The sequence below is a fragment of the Saccopteryx bilineata genome, chromosome 6 (assembly GCF_036850765.1).
Source record: "Saccopteryx bilineata isolate mSacBil1 chromosome 6, mSacBil1_pri_phased_curated, whole genome shotgun sequence".
Classification (NCBI taxonomy): domain Eukaryota; kingdom Metazoa; phylum Chordata; class Mammalia; order Chiroptera; family Emballonuridae; genus Saccopteryx; species Saccopteryx bilineata.
This window is the reverse complement of record NC_089495.1, coordinates 106902711-106923495: the sequence shown is the minus strand read 5'-3', so window position 1 is coordinate 106923495 and position 20785 is coordinate 106902711. Positions and strand designations below refer to the sequence as shown.

The window sequence follows — 20785 nt, the reverse complement described above, 5'->3', positions numbered from 1 at the left end:
GAGTGTGATATGACTAGTTTCTGGGTTCAGTGGAATGGTAACATTCCATTAACTGGACACAATTCCGTTAATGTGCAAGAGATTGTTTTGGGTATTTTACGGGCTTCATCATGATTAGATTTGTGACAGCCACAGATCCCTTTGTCATCAGCTCTCCTTGACTAAGTAGGCATTTATACTTTCAAACCTAAATATAAGAATTTCTAAGTCATAATGATTTTAGCCTAGTTTTCCTAATAATAACTATCAGATTCCTTTATCGATTGTATTCTTTCCATGTCTTCAGTCTTTCATAAGAATTTTGACTAAGCCTGAGCCTTAGTCAAATACTGCTTTTTTTTGTTCCCTTTTTTAAAATTAATTTTAATGGGGTGACATTGATAAATCAGGGTACATATGTTCAGAGAAAACATCTCTAGGTTATTTTGACATTTGATTATGCTACATTCCCATCACCCAAAGTCCAATTGTCATCCCTCACCTTCTAGCTGGTTTTCTTTGTGCCCCCCCTCCCCCAACCCCCTCCCTCTCCTCTGCCCCACCCCGTAACCCCCACACTCTTGTCCATGTCTGTCAAATATTTCTTGAGCACCATATCCTATGCCAGGTACTGTGCTAAGGCACAAGATGCTTACATACACACACAAAGTAGAAGTTATGACAACTGTTAGGGAAAAAAGGGTATATAATGCTATAAAATTGAGGGACTTCACCTAGTTAGGAAGGTAATCACCAGGCTGGCTGTGAGCCCTTACTAAATGCCAGCCACCAATATGGGCACTTTACATTTTTTATTGATTTTAGACACATCAATTGTTGTTCCACTTATTCATGCATTCATTGGTTGATTCTTGTATGTGCCCTGATCAGGGATTGAACTCAAACCTTGGTGTATTGGGACAGCATTCTAACCAACTGATCTATCCAGTCAAAGTGGTATGGGCACTTTGAAGTACCAATACAGCATGACCAGGCAGTGGCGCAGTGGATAGAGCATCAGACTGGGACACAGAGAACCCAGGTTCAAAACCCAGAGGTAATTTGGCTTAAGTGCGGGCTTGTCTAGCTTGAGTGTGGGCTCACCAGTTTGAGTGTAGGGTCGCTGGCTTGAAACCCAAGGTTGCTGGCTTGAGCACTGAGTCACTTGCTCTGCTGTTGCCTCCCCCGCCCCCGTCAAGGCACATATGAGAAGCAATCAATGAACAACTAAGGAGCCGCAATGAAGAATTGATGCTTCTCATCTCTCTGCCTTCCTGTCTCTTATCTGTCCCTCTCTCTGTCTCTCTCACTGTCTCTGTCACAAAAAGAAAAAAGGTACCAACCCAATCTTTCAGCAACTCGGAAGAAGGTTCTGTTAGAGAGAAGTTGAGTTTTTCCAGAATTACACAGCTAATGATGGTGAAGAAAACACAGGAGTTAACTGGGCAGATTCACAGGGGAAACAGTAGGTAGAAAGACCATGTAGGAAACCCCATGGGGAGTCCAGGAAATGAAAGAAAGCCAGTATCACTCAGCAAAGATAATGGAGAGAAGGATTTCTAGGAGCAAGGAAGTGGCTAAACATAAGTCATGGCCAGACCCCATTGGCTGGGAAGTCACATAAAGGATTTTAGTATTCTAAGATCAGTGGTAGATAGTATCACTGAACAAGAGTGATGGTAGAAGAATTGTGTTTAATAACAATCACTGGCTGGTAAGGTAAGGACAGAAGAAATGTACTTTGGATTTAGTGATGTGCAGAGATCACATCAGTGAGTAAAGCAATGAGGCAAGAGACAGTGAACAGTGTGGTCCATGAAGTGAATGTGATCAAGAGATACCCCTTAAAATAGAAACTGGCAATGCCTTAGATCGGGAGTTTGAGAGGAAAGTATCAAGGATGATAAGGTTTCTGGATCGTAGTAACTGGCAAATGGAAGTAACATACGATAGGGGACACTGGAAGAGACGGGAATAGAGGGTGATGAGTTCAGTTTGGTTGGGTTGACTTGAGACATCCATAGACTGTTAAGAAGGACAGTTGTAAATACTGATCCAGAGCTCAGAAGAGAGGGCCAGGGTAGACATTTGAATCTTCTGCCTAGTTTTGGTGGCTATTAAAGCAAGGGCGATGATGAGACTGCCTGGGTTCAGCATTAGCATTTGGATTGAGAACAGGATTTAAGGCTAATTACTGTGGAGTTCTCACATTCTGTGGGCATGTAGTGGAGGATGAGGTTGCAAAGAAAACAGATGGTATGGCTAAAGGTAGAAAGAAAGCTCTTGTTTTTTACAGAAAAACAGAGGGAAAGTGATTTCAGTGTCCAATGATGCTGAGAGGTCAAGTAGGGTAAGAACAGGAAATGTCCTTTGGGTTAGTGATGCAGAGGTCACTGGTCACCTTAGAGCTGTATCACTGCAGAAAAGGAGGCAGAAACTAGAGTGGAAAGGACTGAGGAGGAGGGGCAGAATATGAAGACAATGAATCTAATTAGTTTCTTAGGTTTTTATTGTCCTCTGAAGGGAAGGGCTGGGCAGTCACTAGAGGGTGATGTGGGGTAGTTGGCAGAGGTAAATAGATGTTGAATATACAAGACAATAGTGATCGTCAATTTTCTAAGTTCACAGGATTGGCCATATTCCTTCAGTCATTAGTTATTTAATTGAACAACTAATATATATATATATATCAAACTCTGTAATGGATGAAAGTGATACAGCAGTAAACAAGCCAGACACAACCCCTGGCCTTATATTCTAGTAGCAAGAGACTAGCAATTAATTTTATCAGCTATATTTTTAAAAAATTATATAAGGAGTAACTAGGGGAGGAAGTTACTGAACTTGTATTCCCAGAAGTTTTTCTTGTTTGTTGTTGGTGTGTGTGTGTGTGTGTGAGTGAGTGAGAGAGAGAGAGAGAGAGAGAGACATGACAAACAGGCGGATTTAACAGCACACCGGGCACTTGCCCTGGGTCCCGACTTCAGAAGGGCCCCACAAAACCCCAAATTTACACTTTTTTCTAATGACACCAAGTTTGGTTTCAATTTTAACATTAATAGTACATAATGTTTTTACTCATTTAAAAATATGGTGAACACGTATTTTTATTTTCCCTGTCTCTCTTTTTTTAAGGGGTCCAATATTTCTTCTGGGCCCGGGGCCTCAACCGCACTTAATCCGCCTCTGGTGACAGAGAGACAGAGAGAGGGACGGATAGGGACAGAATGGAAGGGAGAGAGATGAGAAGCATCAATTCTTTGTTGCAGCTCCTTAGTTGTTCATTGATTGCTTTCTCATATGTGCCTTGACCCAGGGACTGCAGCAGAGCAAGTGACCCCTTGCTCAAGCCAGTGACCCCATGCTTAAGCCAGCGACCTCAGGGTTTCAAATCCAGTTCCTCCGTGTCCCAGTCCAACGCTCTATCCACTGTACCACCACCTGGTCAGGCCAGAAGTTGTTTAATTGTGGTAAAATACACAGAACATGAAATTTACCATCTTAATCATTTTTAAGTGTAAAGTGTGTAAGGTATTTTCCCCACTGAGGAAGAAAAAAGGGCGTAGCCACCAAATGTGGAATAGCAAAAGCTTTACTTAGTAGAGCGCATCCCAGACGAGGGTCTCTGGGCCGTGAGATGGGCCAGAGAAGTCGCACAGCATCCCCTGTTGGGTAATTTATAGGGTCGGTAGGGTGGTCGGGTTGATTTGACGTGGTGAAATTTCATTGGCTGACAGATAGTCGTTCTTTTTCAAAGGGCTCCTGGGAAGTTTCTTTTGGCAGGCATGGGTGTGGGCAGTTCTAGCCAAAGTTCCCTGGCCTGGTTCCTCATGTGACCTTCCCCTATTGCCAACTGACCTCACACAGGGCAGTATGTTAAGTATATTTACATCGTGAACCAATACTCCAGAACTTTTTCATCTTGCAAAACTGAAATTCTATAGCCATTAACAATTTCTCTCCTAGCAGCAGCTGGCAATCACCATTCTATTTTCTGTAAGATTATGACTACTCTAGCTAGATATACCTCATGTAAGTGGAATCCTACAGTATGTATTTGTCTTTCTTGTGACTGGCTTATTTCACTTAGCATAATGTGCTCAAGGAACTTCCATGTTGTAGCATGGGTCAGGATTTCATTCCTATTTATAGCTGACTAATATTGCATTGTTTATATATACCACATTTTAAAACAACAAATAACCTTTTTAGCATAAATATCCTAGTGAGACTTTAGTATGAATATATTTTTTAAAATTAATTCATTTTTTTAACCTGAAATTCAAATGTCTCTGAGCATGCTTTTACCTAGCTATTCAAACTGAAAAATACAGGCATGGTCAATAAGGGTTGCAATCTTTAAACTCTGACTCCTTTCTACAGTGTTATGTCTCTAAGTAACAAAGGCCTAAGGAAGGAGAGGCGGGGGGGTTAAGAGCAAATTTTAAAATGCTAGCAAAAGTAAAGAGAAAGGTTAATGTGATTGGGATACAGTTGCACTTCATCAGAGTAGAGCTATATAGTAGTTGCCTATTAGGATGTCAGAGTGCAGGGTCAAGAAGCAAAGGCCTTGAGGACACCCAGTCACGGATTCTGCCCTGGGCCGGTCTGAGTCTGTTTTCACATTTGTAAAATAGGAAAACTCAGACCTCTTGAGCTGTTGTGATATTAGATAAGATAGCGGAGATCAAAGCAGCTAGTGCCAAGTCGAAATGACCTGTAGCTCCTCACCCATTTTTTAAGAAATCTAGTTCACAGGAAGCCACAAGGCTTTAAAAAGCCTGTTGGTGGCTGAAAATTCCCTTGGCCGTCACCTCCTGCAAGACTTGCAAGGGCTAGAGCCTTTTGTCTCTAATATTCTCCCTAGTCTATCAGCAAAATTTCCACCATTTGTACTTCACTTTGTACCTTAAGGTTCTGAATCTGGTTAAAAATAATACTGCAGTACTTTGGGTTTGGCTTGGGAACAGGTTTGGACCAGGACGTCACGCGACTTCTTGTGCCGGATACCGACTCCAGGAAACCTCGGGGTATGGGTTGGCTAACCTGGAGGGGGTGGCGGAAAGGAAAGCCGCTGCCCGCCTCCGCCCTGGCCAAGGAGCCCCGCCCCCCGGAGGCCTGGCCCCGCCCACCTTTCCTGGCCCGCTCCACCTTTGCGGCTTGCAAAGCTCGCCGCAGGCAACGGGACCGAGAAGCATGGTCGCTGGGTCGGAGCTGGGGGCGGCGGCGGGTGGCTCGCTGCTGCTGTGCGCCGCGCTGCTGGGGGCGGGCTGCGCGCTGGGCCTACGCCTGGGCCGCGGGCGGGGGGCAGTGGACTGTGGCGTGCTCGCCTGGCTCTGCTACGACGCCCTGGTGCACTTCGCACTGGTGAGTGTTGTCCCCTCGGGCCGGCAGATGCAGGCCTATGGCGCCTCTTTGGGACCCTTCCCTCCCTCATCCCACAGCGTGCCTTGAAAAGGACGGGCGACTAGTTAGCCGCTCCATTTCTGCGGCGGGAAGTTTGCGGAGACTGGGAAGTATGTGGCGGACGCGGTGCTCCTGGCCTTTGGCCGGATGCTGTAAAAAGAGCGCAGTTTCCTTAGTGGTGCCAATTAAAAACAAAAACAAAAGCTGAGGCCCTCGCCAGGTGGTGCAGTGGATAAAATCGTCTGGGCGCACCGAGGACCAGGTTCCATCCCGGGTCAGGGCATGTGGAAGAAGCAATCAGTGAGTGCACAACTAAATGGAACAACTGAGTGGAACAACGAGTTCTCTCACTCTCTCACTCTCTCTCCCCTTTCCTTTCTCTGTCCCTTCTCCTCTCTCTCTCTCTCTCTCTCTCTCTCTCTCTCTTTCTCCCCCTCCTCTTTCCTCTCTCTCTTCCTTTCTCTCTATCTCTCACTCTTATCTCTCACTCTCTCAAATCAATGGGAAAAAATTTTTTAACTGTAAATATAGTGATTTTTGTACCGTGTTATGTTAATTTAATAGTAAGCTACTAACAGCCTTGGCTTATTTGACTTTGTAACTTGCACTAAATGTTGAACTGAAAATTGAGTTTTTAAGTGCCCCAGAGAGAGCAGGGAGAGGTTAGGAGGCATGCTGCAGCAAAAGAAAAAAACAAAACACAAAACCCGGTGTGCCTTAATAGTAATCCCATTTATTGCATCATGACCATGTGCCAGGCATAGTACTGTACTGTGTTTAAATTTTGAATCTTTACAACACTGTTAGCTAGTTATTATTGTCCCCATTTTACAGAGGAGAAATCAAGCCCAGCTAAGTTAGATGACCACAATACCACACAGCTGACATGATTCTGAGTTTGTAACTGCAAAACTTGTACTCTTTATTTTATTACAGAAACAGAGACAGAGAGAGAGTCAGAGAGGAGGATAGATAGGGACAGAGAGACAGGAACTGAGAGATGAGAAGCATCAATCATTAGTTTTTTGTTGTGACACCTTAGTTGTTCATTGATTGTTTTCTCATATGTGCCTTGACTGTGGGCCTTCAGCAGACTGAATAACCCCTTGCTTGAGCCAGGGACCTTGGGTCCAAGCTAGTGAACTTTGCTTAAACTAGATGAGCCAGCACTCAACGATGCTCCATCCACTGCGCCACCGTTTGGTCAGGCCTTGTACTCATTTTATATCACACCAGGCTTTATGTCCCTAAAAATTCAGTTTATTTTACAAATAGCCAGTAGATTATATCTAAGGGAATTTTATTAAAATACCCCCTTCCCCATGCACATACTTTTCCTTAAAGTTATTTTAACTATGCCAAAAGAACTTTTGCAAATTTGACCTTGCTTAAATCTAGACAAACCTGGGCTGATGTGAAGCCAAAGTATATAGCAGTGATTTTTCAACTGGTGTGCTGCATACAGGCGTGCAGCAAGGATTTTTAAAACATGCAATACCTGAGTAGTTAAATATCTGACACCTCTTTTCCCTTAGGTTGTCAAATTTATTTATTTATTTATTTATTATTATTATTATTTTTTTTTTACAGAGACAGAGAGAGAGTCAGAGTGAGGGATAGTCAGGGACAGACAGACAGGAACAGAGAGATGAGAAGCATCAATCATTAGTTTTTCGTTGCGCATTGCGACACCTTAGTTGTTCATTGATTGCTTTCTCATATGTGCCTTGACCACGGGCCTTCAGCAGACCGAATAACCCCTTGCTTGAGCCAGCAACCTTGGGTCCAAGCTGGCGAGCTTTTTGCTCAAGCCAGATGAGCCCGCGCTCAAACTGGCAACCTCGGGGTCTCGAACCTGGGTCTTCCGCATCCCAGTCTGATGCTCTATCCACTGCGCCACCACCTGGTCAGGCTAGGTTGTCAAATTTAGAAAAATGACAATAGCCAACACAACAGTAGCCATCTGGTGTGAATGAATCAAAATTATACCTATTTTTCTCTGTCACATTGACAAAAAAATTATTTTGGGGGGTGTCACAGAATCTAAGCCATCAATTCATGTGTGCCACAAGATGAAGAAGGTTGAAGATCGCTGGGCTGGGGCTGAGCACATGGAGGTAGAAAGCATGGCTGCGCGGCTGCACTGGGCTCAGGGTTGGGGATTTACTCAGAAGCGGGAAGCAAGCAAACCTACAGCAGGGAAATAACTGCTGGTTTTACTCCTTAATATTTCTTTTCTTCTCATTAGATTTTTGAAGACTGAGCAATTGCTTCAGTCTGAGATGCAAAGGGTTGAAAATCTCTGATCTATCATATTGAGAGAGCAAGCAAGTAGGCAAAGTCTTATTTTTCTAATTTATTTACTCATTCATTTATTTTGAGAGAGAGAGAGAGACAGGAACGTCAGTCTGCTCCAGTATGTGCCCTGATCAGGAAATCGAACTGGCAGCCTTTGCACTCCGGAGATGCTCCAACTAACCGAGCTATCTAACTGAGCTCTTCAGGCTTAATTTTCATTTTATTTTTTTAAAAGAGAAGAAGGAAAAGAAGGGAAGGGGGAAGGGAAGCATACATTTGTTGTTCCATTCGGTCGTGCATCCTTTCGTTGCTTCCTATGTGTGCCCTGACGGGGGCTGGAACCTTCAACCTTTAGGGACGACAATCAACTGAGTTAACTGGCTGGAGTGAAAAATTTTCAATAATCATCTAGGTCTGTAGGTTAGTTGGGTATGTGTACATGCCAAATGTTGATGGGATGATGAAATTCCTTCTTTCCTAATAGTCAGCCTATGGAGATAAGAGACTGAATATTTTTCCTCAACTCGTTTATTTATAGAATTGATTTTTTAAGCTGTCATTTGACACACGCCTCTTGAAGAACAAGGGCAGTAAAATAGGTTCGTAGGCCCAGTGAAGAAGAATTTATTATAACATATTCTAGACATACAAAAAAGGTAATTAAAAAGAAAAACATATACCCATATGTGCTCCACCTAGTTTAAAATTAAGTCTACTTTGCAAGCAGATTGTTAGAGGTAACACCACACACATCTCTGTGGCACCTTCAAGTATAGCCCAATGTGTAGTCATCCTGTTCTTGCCCCTCCCTGTTCCAAAATTATCTGTCCCCTACCCAGCCCCTTGTGCCATTTACCTGTCCCAGCTATAAAATGTTCCGCTTTGAGATCTATCATGCCTTAGTTCAGTGGTTCTCAAAGTGTGCGCCAGGGCACACTGGTGTGCCCTAGAAGATTTCCAGGTGCGCCTTATGGTATTCCAGAAAAATATGTGCTTGTTGGGGCCAAAAAACCAACAGGGTTTTGGAGTTTAGACTTTTGGGGGACAGAGGTGTGAGGAATTGGCTGTAAAATGACAGTCTGCCCAACCATGCACCTCACTTGCCTGATTAGGTTGCAAAAGGCTATTAAGCTGTGGTGCTGGATTGTTTACACTACCCCCCATGTTCCCTGGAAAGACTGGAGGCAAGTTTCTTCTATCCTTTGTTTGGTGTAAAGTTAAGATGATATGTATGGTGGGGGTTTTGGATTGATGATTAAATATAAAGAATTATCTCTTGAAGCCTTTTGGATTTCTATAAAAGAAGAATATGTGGCAATATCTAAAAAAGCTTTGAACATTTTACTACAGTTTTCAACATCCTATTTATGTGAATTTGGATTTTCTACCCTCAACACAATTAAGAGTAAAAAGAGAGGAATTCTTCAATGTATTGATGAGGAAGTGAGAGTTTGACTTTCAGATATATGCCCAAACACTGAAGAAATCACCAGGACACATCAGGCTCATGTTTCTCATAAATACAAGATTGAAAAAACTTAACACATTCATGCTGGGACCTGCCAAATTTACTAAATCTTTTTTTTTTTTTTTTTGTATTTTTCTGAAGCTGGAAACGGGGAGAGACAGACAGACAGACTCCCGCATGCGCCCGACCGGGATCCACCCCACCAGGGGCGGGCGATGCTCTGCCCACCAGGGGGCGATGCTCTGCCCCTCCGGGGTGTCGCTCTGCTGCGACCAGAGCCACTCTAGCGCCTGGGGCAGAGGCCAAGGAGCCATCCCCAGTGCCCGGGCCATCTTTGCTCCAGTAGAACCTTGGCTATGGGAGGGGAAGAGAGAGACAGAGAGGATGGAGGGGGGTGGGGGTGGAGAAGCAAATGGGCGCTTCTCCTATGTGCCCTGGCCGGGAATCGAACCCGGGTCCCCCGCACGCCAGGCCGACGCTCTACCTCTGAGCCAACCGGCCAGGGCCAAATTTACTAAATCTTAACTAAGAATGTATCTTTATATAAAAAGATAACTTTATTTTTTTTTTTTTGTTATTTTTTAAATTTTATTTATTCATTTTAGAGAGGAGAGACAGAGAGGAGAGAGAGACAGAGAGAGAGAAGGGGGGAGGAGCTGGAAGAATCAACTCCCATATGTGCCTTGACTAGGCAAGCCCAGGGTTTCGAACCGGTGACCTCAGCATTTCCAGGTTGATGCTTTATCCACTTCGCCACCGCAGGTCAGGCTTTTTGTTGTTTTTTGTTTTGTTTGTTTTTACAGAGACAGAGCGAGAGTCAGAGAGAGATGAGAAGCATCAATCATCAGTTTTTTTCGTTGTGGCACTTTAGTTGATCATTGATTGCTTTCCCATATGTGCCTTGACCGTGGGGCTACAGCAGACCGAGTAACCCCTTGCTCAAGCCAGCGACCTTGGGTCCAAGCTGATGAGCTTTGCTCAAACCAGATGAGCCCACACTCAAGCTGGCGACCTCAGGGTCTCAAACCTGGGTCCTCTGCATCCCAGTCTGATGCTCTATCCACTGCGCCACCGCCTGGTCAGGCTCGTTATTTTTATTTATTTATTTTTATTTTTTTATTTTTCTGAAGTTGGAAACGGGGAGGCAGTCAGACAGACTCTTGCATGCGCCTGACCGGGATCCACCTGGCATGCCCACCAGGGGGCAATGCTCTGCCCATCTAGGGCGTTGCTCTGTTGCAACCAGGGCCATTCTAGTGCCTGAAGAATAAGTTGGGACAGGCTGGTAAGGGAGCTGGAAGACTTTTTTAATGTTTATTTTATTGATTTCAGAGAGAGGAAGACAGAGAGAGAGACCCTGGAGAATGACCTTGTACCTCACAGTCCATCTTGGGGAGCTTAATGATGCCAACCAGGGCTTCAACAAAGCAAGTAGCATTGCAGATTTGGTGGCCTCATGGTTGGAAGAGCTTCAGTAGTTTAAGTGCTTTGAGCAGCCTCATTGAATGGGTGAGAGGGAGAGACAGACAGGAATGGAGAGAGATGAGAAGTATCAACTCCTAGTTGCAGCACCTTAGTTGTTCATTGATTGCTTCTTATATGTGCCTTGACCAGGGGGCTCCAGCCGAGCCAGTGACCCCTTGCTCAAGCCAGCGAGCATAGGATTATGTCTGTGATCCCACTCTCAAGCTGATGACCTCACACTCAAACTGGATAAGCCTGTACTCAAGCCAGCGACCTTGTGGTTTTGAACTTGGGATGTCAGCATCCAGGTTGATGCTCTGTCCACTGTGCCACCACCTGGTCAGGGTATTCTGTTTATATTTCAACTATGGCAGACAGCAGCTTTTATTTATTTTTATTTAAGATTTTGTTTATTGATTTTGAGAGCAAGAGAGAGAGAGAGAGAAAGGGTTGGTGGAAGATGGGGGAAAGGGAAGCATCAACTGATAGTAGTTGCTTCCCGTATGTGCCTTGACCAGACAAGCCCAGGTTTCAAACTGGCACCCTCAGCATTCTAGGTCGGCACTTTATCCACTGCGCCACCACAGGTCAGGTAACAACTAACTTTTAAAAAAATAATATAGGCCCTGGCCGGTTGGCTCAGCGGTAGAGCGTCGGCCTGGCGTGTGGGGGACCCGGGTTCGATTCCCAGCCAGGGCACATAGGAGAAGCGCCCATTTGCTTCTCCACCCCCCCCCCCTCCTTCCTCTCTGTCTCTCTCTTCCCCTCCCGCAGCCAAGGCTCCATTGGAGCAAAGATGGCCCGGCGCTGGGGATGGCTCCTTGGCCTCTGCCCCAGGCGCTAGAGTGGCTCTGGTCGTGGCAGAGCGACGCCCCGGAGAGGCAGAGCATCGTCCCCTGGTGGGCAGAGCATCGCCCCTGGTGGGTGTGCCGGGTGGATCCCGGTCGGGCGCATGCGGGAGTCTGTCTGACTGTCCTCCCCGTTTCCAGCTTCAGAAAAATACAAGAAATAATAATAATAATAAAGTAATATAGACCTGGCTGGGTAGCTTAATTGGTTAGAGCATCATCCCAATATGTCAAGGTTGCGGATATATCCCGGGTTAAGGCACATATCAGAAGCGACCAATTAGTGCCCAACTAAGTGGAACAACTAAGTGAAACAGTGAGAGGATGGTTCTCTCTCCCTTCCTTTCTCTTGCTCTCTCTCAAGTCAATGGAAAATTAAAAAAAGAAAAGAAAAAGGAAATTGGTCAAAAGAAGTAAGCTTGTTTATCCAAGTCTTAAATGATTAGTTCCTTGTCGGAAAAGACCTTTTACGTATTCTGGGCACACATGCATACACATGTACCCAATTGCCCAACTCCAGCCACGTATCCGGGGAGAAACCCTGTCTGGTGGCCTGCTGCAGATTGTATCCCTGCTTTCTGTTTAATCATTCTTTTCAGTAGTCCCCAGCTCTTCGCACATCCTCTGTCACAAAGCATCACTAGCTTTCCTGAGGATGTGTGTGGGGAAAGGGTGATTACTACCTCCTTTGCAAGACTTTTGAGTGCCTTGGGAACAGACTTACTTTCCCATCTTTGTGTCTTCAAAGATACCCTGCCTGACTGCAGAGTGCCTTCGCAAAGCTGACTACATCCTAAGACCTCGGACGTTTTAGGACCATCAGCTCTAGTAGCCGGATGAAGAACCGGTTGGCTCAAGTGGTCCTTCCAGTCATCCTGGGAGAGTGTGAGCCTGCTTGTTCAAAAACGGTGGCCCCAAACTGCAACCACTTTGGGAAGAAATTCAAAGAAGGTTTTGTGTTTTTCAAGATTTTATTTGCTTGGTACATTTAATAGTCACTATCCTGTGTGAACACGTTGTCTATTACTTTTGGAACAAAAGAGAAGGCAGTGTAGATTACAGTGGTGTTTAGTGTTTTAAACCTGTAAGTGGGGCTCTGGAGCAGGAACCTCTGATTCATTTACTCTTACCATTCAAGTGACAGGCAGATACGCTTAGCAATAAGGACCATGGCAGCTCATGGAAAGCCAGCAGAAGCTGAAGAGAAGCAGAGCAGGCTTCAAGGAGTCTGGAGTTGGAGTTTGTTCTGAATCAGCTAGCTCTGGTCTGGGATAACTTCCCCCTCTCCTGGCTCCTCTCTAAGCCTTCTTCTCTTTGTGCTACTTGCAGCCTTTCTCACTCTTTATTCTGTGTCTGTATCTACTCATATCCCATAGGTTGAAGATTGTCCTCCCCCTCCAAAAAAATATAGTGAGGTCCTAACCCTCAATCCCTCAGAATGTGGGCCGACAGAGGTGATCAAGTTCAAAAGGGCCATTACGGTGGGCCCTCATCCAATACAACTACTGTCCTTATGAAAAGGGGAAATTTGGACACAAGGCACACACAAATATTCTCTGTGAATGTAAAAGCAGAGATCAGGGGATGCTTCTGTAAGCCAAGGGTACCAGAGATTGCCGTCCAGCCATCCAACGCGGGGGAAGCGGGGCAGAGTCTTCTCACAGCCCTCAGGAGGAGCCGGCCCACTGAGACCTTGGTTCTGGACGTCCAGTCTCCAGAACTGTGAGATAGTAAATGTTTATGTTTGAAACCACATAGTTTATAGTACTTTATTTCTGGCAAAGCAATACACCCTGCTTCCTGGTAACTTGATTTTATTCATAATGTTGATTGGTTCTTGGTCTCTTGTGACCTCTGCTATATATTAGTTTTCAGAATCAGTTTGGAATCATTCCTTATTTCTCAGTTTGAGTTCCAGAAAGTAAGAATTTCATTGGCTCGTCTAGTCCTTGTCCCTCCTTGTCCTCTGGTCCAGTCACCTATAACCAAAGAAATGGCTGTCACAATGTAAAACAGCTGTCCACTCTATGGGGAGTGTGGAATAGAGTCCCATGCTGGGCACAGCACTGTCATTGCCAACACAGCTGAGGCAATGCCCAAACCTGTGTGTGGGGAATAAGACAGCCTGCCTCTAGGAAGGCTCTAGAGACCGAGTAGTCTAATCTCACTCTAGAAATAGGAATTTTATGAATGGCCCAGAAGGACATAGAGTCATCCACCCTTTGCTTGAAAACTTTCAGTCAGTGCTCTCTTTCCAAAATGAATAGCTCTAATTATAAAGAAAATGTGTCTTACGTTGAGTTGAAATTAACCTCCTTATGACTTCTACTCATTGGTTCTAGCTCTGCCCTCTGTGTAACCCAAAGAAAAGTTGAATACCCTGTCCACACAACAGCTTCACCCAGACTGAATGCCTTCCACCATTTTCCATGAGATGGCTTCCTGCTGCTTTTCTTTCCTGTCACTTAGCCTTGTATATGTCTACAGGTTGCCTTTTCAGTGCAGTGTTAGTTACTGAGCACTGTTCAGGAGGGGGGTCTGACCATTATTCAAGAAACCTGGGGAACTGGCTTTGGGTCCTATACATGTGCTCTTGAATGCTGGCTCTGCCGTTTACCAGCTGTGAAACTGGGTAGTGACCCTTTCCCTGATTTTACTCCTTCTGTAAGGAGGGGAAAGAAGGAAGAAAGGAAGGAAAGGGGGGAAGGAGGGAGGGAGGGAAAGGAAAGGAAAGGGGAAAGGGAAAGGAAAGGAAGGAAGAAAGAAAAGAAAGAAAGAAAGAAAGAAAGAAAGAAAGAAAGAAAGAAAGAAAGAAAGAGGAAGGAAGGAAAGAAAGAAAGAGAGAGAGGAAGGAAGGAAGGAAAGAAAAGAAAGAAAGAAAGAAAAAGAAAAAGAAAGAAAGAAAGAAAAAGAAAGAAAAACTTTGTTTCAGTTTCCTTAGTTCACTGGCTGCTATAACCAAATATCACAGACTGGGTGGCTTATAAACAACAGAAATTTATTTTTCATGTCTTCCAGAGGCTAGAAATCTGAGGTCAGGCTGCCAGCATGGTCAAGGGAGGCCCTCTGCTGGGCTCATAGCCAACGACTTCTCACTGTGTCCTCATTTGGTGGAAAGGACAAGGGATCTTTTAAGAACTGCTTTTTATGAGTATTTTTAGAACTTCAATTTCAAATTCCCAATTGTTTAACTTCAAGTTTTCCATGTGATTGAGCTTGCTTTCTAGAGATTTTTTATTTCTTTCTGAACTATGTCTCTTTCATGTGTAGCCATGGTATTTGATTTCTTCTTTCTTGATGTCATTTGAGAGTAGTATTGTTAAGAAGTCTAATAAAAAAAAAAATCTAGAAAAATGAAAAATAAAAGTGAAAAGTATAAAAATTTTAAAATAGTGACAAGTAAAAAAGAAAAACCCAAAAATACAAAAACAAAAAAATTAAAGACAAAATACCCACTAGAGCCCTGGCCGGTTGGCTCAGCGGTAGAGCGTCGGCCTAGCGTGCGGAGGACCCGGGTTCGATTCCCGGCCAGGGCACATAGGAGAAGCGCCCATTTGCTTCTCCACCCCTCCGCCGCGCCTTCCTCTCTGTCTCTCTCTTCCCCTCCCGCAGCCAAGGCTCCATGGCTCCATTGGAGCAAAAGATGGCCCGGGCGCTGGGGATGGCTCTGTGGCCTCTGCCCCAGGCGCTAGAGTGGCTCTGGTCGCAATATGGCGACACCCAGGAGGGTCGCAACATGGCGACGCCCAGGATGGGCAGAGCATCGCCCCCTGGTGGGCAGAGCGTCGCCCCCTGGTGGGCGTGCCGGGTGGATCCCGGTCGGGCGCATGCGGGAGTCTGTCTGACTGTCTCTCCCTGTTTCCAGCTTCAGAAAAATGAAAAAAAAAAAAAAAAAATACCCACTAGAAAAATAAGAATAAAAAATATAAAAATGAAATTCTAAAGAAGAAAAAAGAAAAAATATTTTCATTTTGAGAGGTTCTTCTGTTTTCTTCCAGTAGGTGGTGCTGTATTACAAGTTTTAGCTCTGTGGAATTTCTGGGCTGACTTCTGCTGAGATGTTGCTGTCTGCAATGATGTAGGCTAGGCTGCACTCAGGTTGGTGGGAGGGGCATGTTGTGAGGTCTTTACAGCTTTAGCATTGGTGATCTTAGGCTTCTGGGGTACTCCTTCCCACATCTCAACATATCTGGGGCCGGGATGTGGAGCACCTCTGTTCTTCAGGGAAGATAGTGTCTCTGGAGAGCTAACTGGGGTTTGTCTCTGCCACTCTCAGTACTACAAAATGAGGGTGGCGGGATCCAGGAGGTTGGGGGCTGCACTTTAGCTGCCAAGTGCGGGTAAACTGGGAACACTGGCCGTGACCCCTCATTCTGCCACCACTTTGGTTCAGTATCTCCCCCTCTATCTCACTGTTCCTCCTGGCTGAAGGAGACTCAGTTACTCTGGGCTTCTCTCCTCTCCGGAGCCCCTGCAGACAAAACCCAGTCATTCTGGGCTTCCCTCCTCACCAGAGCCCCAGCAGGAAAAAAAAAAAAGTACTTCAGGCCTCTGGAGCCCCTGCAGGCAAACCTGAACAGTCCGGGCCTCTCTCTGGAGCCCACCATGAGTGCATCTTCTGTCCCCCTTTTCACCCAGTCCCACCTTCAGTCCATTCAGTGCGTGGATCTTTCAGGTGTGCCTGCGAGCCCAGCTGGGGTGTTGAAATTTCAAGGGGAGAGAACAGGATTATCTCTCACGCTACCATTTTTCTGACATCATCTGGACTGAGCTACCTTTTATGAGAATGCTAATACCATTCATGTGGGCTCTACGCAAAGATGGAATCTCAGTGTAGGTATTTTGGAGGGACACATTCAGACCACAGCACTTATCTATAAAGTACGGAAAAAATATTTTCCTCAAAGGATTATTATGAGGATTAAATAAAGCTTTGTAATTTAAGGCAGTGCTTCTCAAATTTGAACATGCATAAGAATCACCCTGGGATCTTTACAAGTCAGATTCTGCTTCTATAAGTCTGGGCTAGGGTCCAAGAATCTGCATTTGTAACAAGCTCCCTGGGTGATGCCCGTGCTATGAGTTGTGGACCACATTTGAATAGCAAGGATGTAGGACACCTGGCACAGTGCCTGGCATTTTGCAGAATTTAGTAAATGTTAATTCTCTCTTCTTCTATGTTTGTTTGTTTTTTGTGACCCCTCCTTGCCATACGCCATACTTGGATTAATTTTTAATTTTAATCTAATCCCTGTGTAATAAAATCATAAATGCACATGTTCAATTAAAATAAGCCTTGGAAAGTTTCCTTTCAAATCCTTAATCTGAGAAGTAACAATTGTCTCAGCAAAGAAGGATATATTCTTTTATTTTAATTTTTTTTGATAGTAGCGTTTTTTTAATTGGTTACAAAATTCAAGCCCATATACAAAATTAAGTACATGTTTTGATGCCTCTTTTGAAAGTCGTTTTAGTATTTTTAATTGAGTTTAGGGGACAAGTGTTTTTTAAGTCCTAAACCAAACACTAGTCTGGAATGTTGTAGAAACATTAGAACTTGTGTGTGACTGTTGATACCCAAAATTCTGAAAGATCCCCATGGCTCATTGTTAATATTAGGTGACAGCCCGTCTGCTGGGGCAGGTTCCAGCAAAGGGGATTTGTCATCTCATTAAGTAGATGACAACTGGGCAGCATACGTTTATAAAGTCACTAAAGCCTTGTCATCAGCGTGCCTTGGGAGGCTGGGTAGCTGATGCTTCTGGACACAGTGATGTGTGCTGTTGCCATGGTATGGAAAAATGTCTGACTAGGCTGAATCTTTGTGAGTCAAGTTCGATCATGTGAGTCAGTTTTAACAAGAATTACACACTGATTCTATTCTCACTCCACTTTATACTCCGACACTTAACAATGAACACTGCAGTGTTTTTTCTGGTTATTCATTGAAATGCACTTGAAACACAAAACAAAGCAAAGAGCTTGCAAATACATTCAAATACAAATTCAGCCTTTAAAAATGCAAACACAGGCCCTGGCCAGTTGGCTCAGTGGTACAGTGTTGGCCTGGCATGTGGATGTCCCAGGTTTGATTCCTGGTCAGGGCACACAGGAAAAGTGCCCATCTGCTTCTCCACCCTTTCACCTTTCTCTTCTCTCTATCTCTCCTTCTCCTGCAGCCAAGGCTCCACTGGAGAAAGTTGGCCCAGGCACTGAAGATGGCACCATGGCCTTGATTCAGGTGCTAAAATGGCTCTGGTTGCAACGGAGCAGCCCAGATGGGCAGAGAATCACCCCCTAGTGGGCTTGCCAGGTGGATCCCAGTTGGGTGCATGTGGTAATCTGTCTCTTTGCCTCCCCACTTCTCACCTAAGAAAAATACAAAAATTAAAATACAAATACACAAATTATGAAAGAAATTTGAGTTCTTTTTATTTCTACAAAGACTTTCTTTGCGAAATTTTTAATGATTGAAACCAGTAAATTGGGCATTCTCTATAAAGTATTGAATTAGATAACAGTAGCTTACACAGCTCAAGCATTTTGTAAAATCTGAGCTTTAACTTGTAGCGGTCTTACAGTCTTTAAAATATGTTGTAAAAAATTAAATGTCTGGAACACCTTAAGTCAGGGGTCCGGAATCTTTTTGGCTGAAAGAGCCATGAATGCCACATATTTTAAAATGTAATTCCGTGAGAGCCATACAACCACCCGTGTGTGTTACGCATTATCCAATAAAAATTTGGTGTTGTCTGGAGGACAGCTGTGATCGGCTCCAGCTACCCGCAACCATGAACATGAGCAGTAGGAAATGAATGGATTGTAATTTATGAGAATGTTTTATATATATTTTTAACGTTATTATTTTTTTGTATTAAAGATTTGTCTGTGAGCCAGATACAGCCATCAAAAGAGCCACATCTGGCTTGCAAGCCATAGGTTCCCGACCCCTGCCTTAAATGAAAACTGAGATTGGCCTTTGTTACTTAATTTTATTGGCATGATACATTTTAGCTTTTAAGCTGGTTTTATTAGCAACTCAATTAGATATCGTGTAATCCTGTTTTAGAGCATCTAATATGAACCTTCCTATTTTCTATTAACTTTTTTTATTGAGATATAATTGGCATTTAACATTATATTAGTTTCAGATGTATAACATAATGATTGAGTCACCACAATAAGTTGAGTTAACATAATAGTATTATGAACTACAGTCAGCGTGCGGTATATTTCATCCCCATTTCCTGTTTTTTTTGTTTTTTTTTTTTTTTTTAATTTTATTTTTATTTATTTTTTTACAGAGATAGATAGAGTCAGAGTGAGGGATAGACACAGACAGACAGACAGGAATGGAGAGATGAGAAGCATCAATCATTAGTTTTTCATTGCGCATTGCGACACCTTAGTTGTTCATTGATTGCTCTCCCACATGTGCCTTGACCGCGGGCCTTCAGCAGACTGAGTAACCCCTTGCTTGAGCCAGCGATCTTGGGTCCAAGCCGGTGAGCTTCTGCTCAAACAAGATGAGCCCACGCTCAAACTGGAGACCTCGGGGTCTCGAACCTGGGTCCTCAGCGTCCCAGTCCGACACTCTATCCACTGCGCCACTGCCTGGTCAGGCCCCATTTCCTGTTTTTAAAGCAAAATTCCTCATACACAGTACTTTAATTTTTTTTTTTTTTTTGTATTTTTCTGAAGTTGGAAACAGGGAGGCAGTCAGACAGACTCCCTCATGCGCCCAACCGGGATCCACCCGGCATGCCCACTGGGGGGCGATGCTCTGCCCATCTGGGATGTTGCTCTGTTGCGACCAGAACCATTCTAGCGCCTGAGGCAGAGGCCACAGAGCCATCCTCAGCGCCCAGGCCATCTTTGCTCCAATGGAGCCTTGGCTGCGGGAGGGGAAGAGAGAGACAGAGAGGAAGGAGAGGGGGAGGGGTGGAGAAGCAGATGGGCGCTTCTCCTGTGTGCCCTGGCCGGGAATCGAACCCGGGACTTCTGCATGCCAGGCCGATGCTCTACCACTGAGCCAACCGGCCAGGGCCTGATTGCTTTCTTATATATGCCTTGACCAGGGGTTGGCTACAGCAGAAGTGACCCCTTGCTCAAGCCAGTGACCTTGGGCTCAATCTGGTGAGCCTTGCTCAAGCCAGAAACCTCAGGATTTCAAACCTGTGTCCTCTGCATCCCAGTCCAACACTCTATCCACTGTGCCACTGCCTGGTCAGGCTGGTATAGTTATTTGAATGCCACTTTTGTGAAGAGAGATATTGGATTTTTTTTAAAATTATTATTCAGTGAGAGGAGGGAAGGCAGAGATCAGACTCCTGCATGCACCCTGACCAGGATCCACCTGGTAAGCTCATTAGGGGGTGATGCTCTGCCCATCTGGAGTGTTGCTCCGTTGCTCAGAAACTGAGATTTAAGTGCCTGAGGAGGAGGCCATGGAGCCATACTCAGCAACCTGGGCCAACACACTCCAATTGAGCCACAGCTGCAGGAGGGGAAGAGAGAGAGAGAAGGGGGAGGGGGAGAGGTGGAGAAGCAGATGGGTGTTTCTTCTTTGTGCCCTGACCAGGAATCGAACCCAGGACATCCACATGCTGGGCTGACACTCTGCCACTGAGCCAACCAGCCAGGGCTTGGATTTTTTTGAGGTGGGACAAAATGAACTGCTGTGAGGTACTTCAAAAGTATAAATTCCCTAGAATAATCCAGACTTGAGCAGCTCTTTCCTTTTTCAAAAATTTCGACTTACTTTTCCCCCATAAGAACACATGTCTATACTTACCTGGCAGGAACACACCATTATCATGAAGATGGTTTCCCCAAAGCGAGGCTTATTCATTGTACTCCAACTTGCTGATCCTTGTGATTCCCCAAATGTGGGAAGCTCAACTCCATGATTTGTGGTAGTGGAGGACTCTGTTCACACTTTCCCCTGACAAAATAAACCCAAAACACGACTCTCTGATTTTATAATGCCAATCATTGAAAAATAGCATTTATTGTATAAACATTAACTTTGAATTTACCATTTTCAAGGTCAGGGCTCACAGCCCAGGATAGCGCCCATGGGATTACACAGGGGTGGTGCTACCAGCGGGGGTGAGCGGGGGAAGGGATGCTCCCATGCAATGCCCTGTATCTGCGCTGCCCTCCTGGGGTTGTGATGCTCAACCAGAGCATGTTTGTATTTTCTCCCCAGGAAGGCCCTTATGTCTACTTGTCTCTCGTAGGAAACATTGCTGAAGCTGATGGCTTGATTGCCTCATTGTGTAAGTAATTTGAAATGTTTGAGATTTATTGCCAGTGTGGC

The 20785-nt window shown here is 44.7% G+C and overlaps 2 protein-coding genes and 1 non-coding gene across 5 annotated transcripts in view; 2 read left to right on the top strand and 1 right to left on the bottom strand.

Annotated features, from left to right (window-relative positions):
• Positions 1–5122: 5122 nt before the first annotated feature.
• The window catches only part of EBPL (EBP like), a 22552-nt gene continuing 6889 nt past the window's right edge, over positions 5123–20785 (top strand). For 2 of the 3 annotated variants that reach the window (XM_066237132.1, XM_066237135.1), the window contains exons 1-2: positions 5123–5346; positions 20675–20744. In XM_066237132.1, coding sequence (XP_066093229.1) covers positions 5176–5346; positions 20675–20744 — 241 coding nt within the window. In that variant the 5' untranslated portion in view covers positions 5123–5175. Of the gene's footprint in view, positions 5347–12211; positions 12415–20674; positions 20745–20785 lie in introns of all 3 variants that reach the window. The other variant, XM_066237134.1, reaches the window with a different exon arrangement.
• ARL11 (ADP ribosylation factor like GTPase 11) overlaps positions 17646–20785 on the bottom strand; it is a 26547-nt gene continuing 23407 nt past the window's right edge. Inside the window, 2 exon segments of the mRNA XM_066237131.1 lie at positions 17646–17832; positions 20258–20407. Coding sequence (XP_066093228.1) covers positions 20311–20407 — 97 coding nt within the window. The 3' untranslated portion in view covers positions 17646–17832; positions 20258–20310.
• LOC136309649 (U1 spliceosomal RNA) lies at positions 20250–20410 on the top strand. The gene has a single exon (XR_010726341.1). It is a non-coding gene; the product is annotated as a U1 spliceosomal RNA (small nuclear RNA).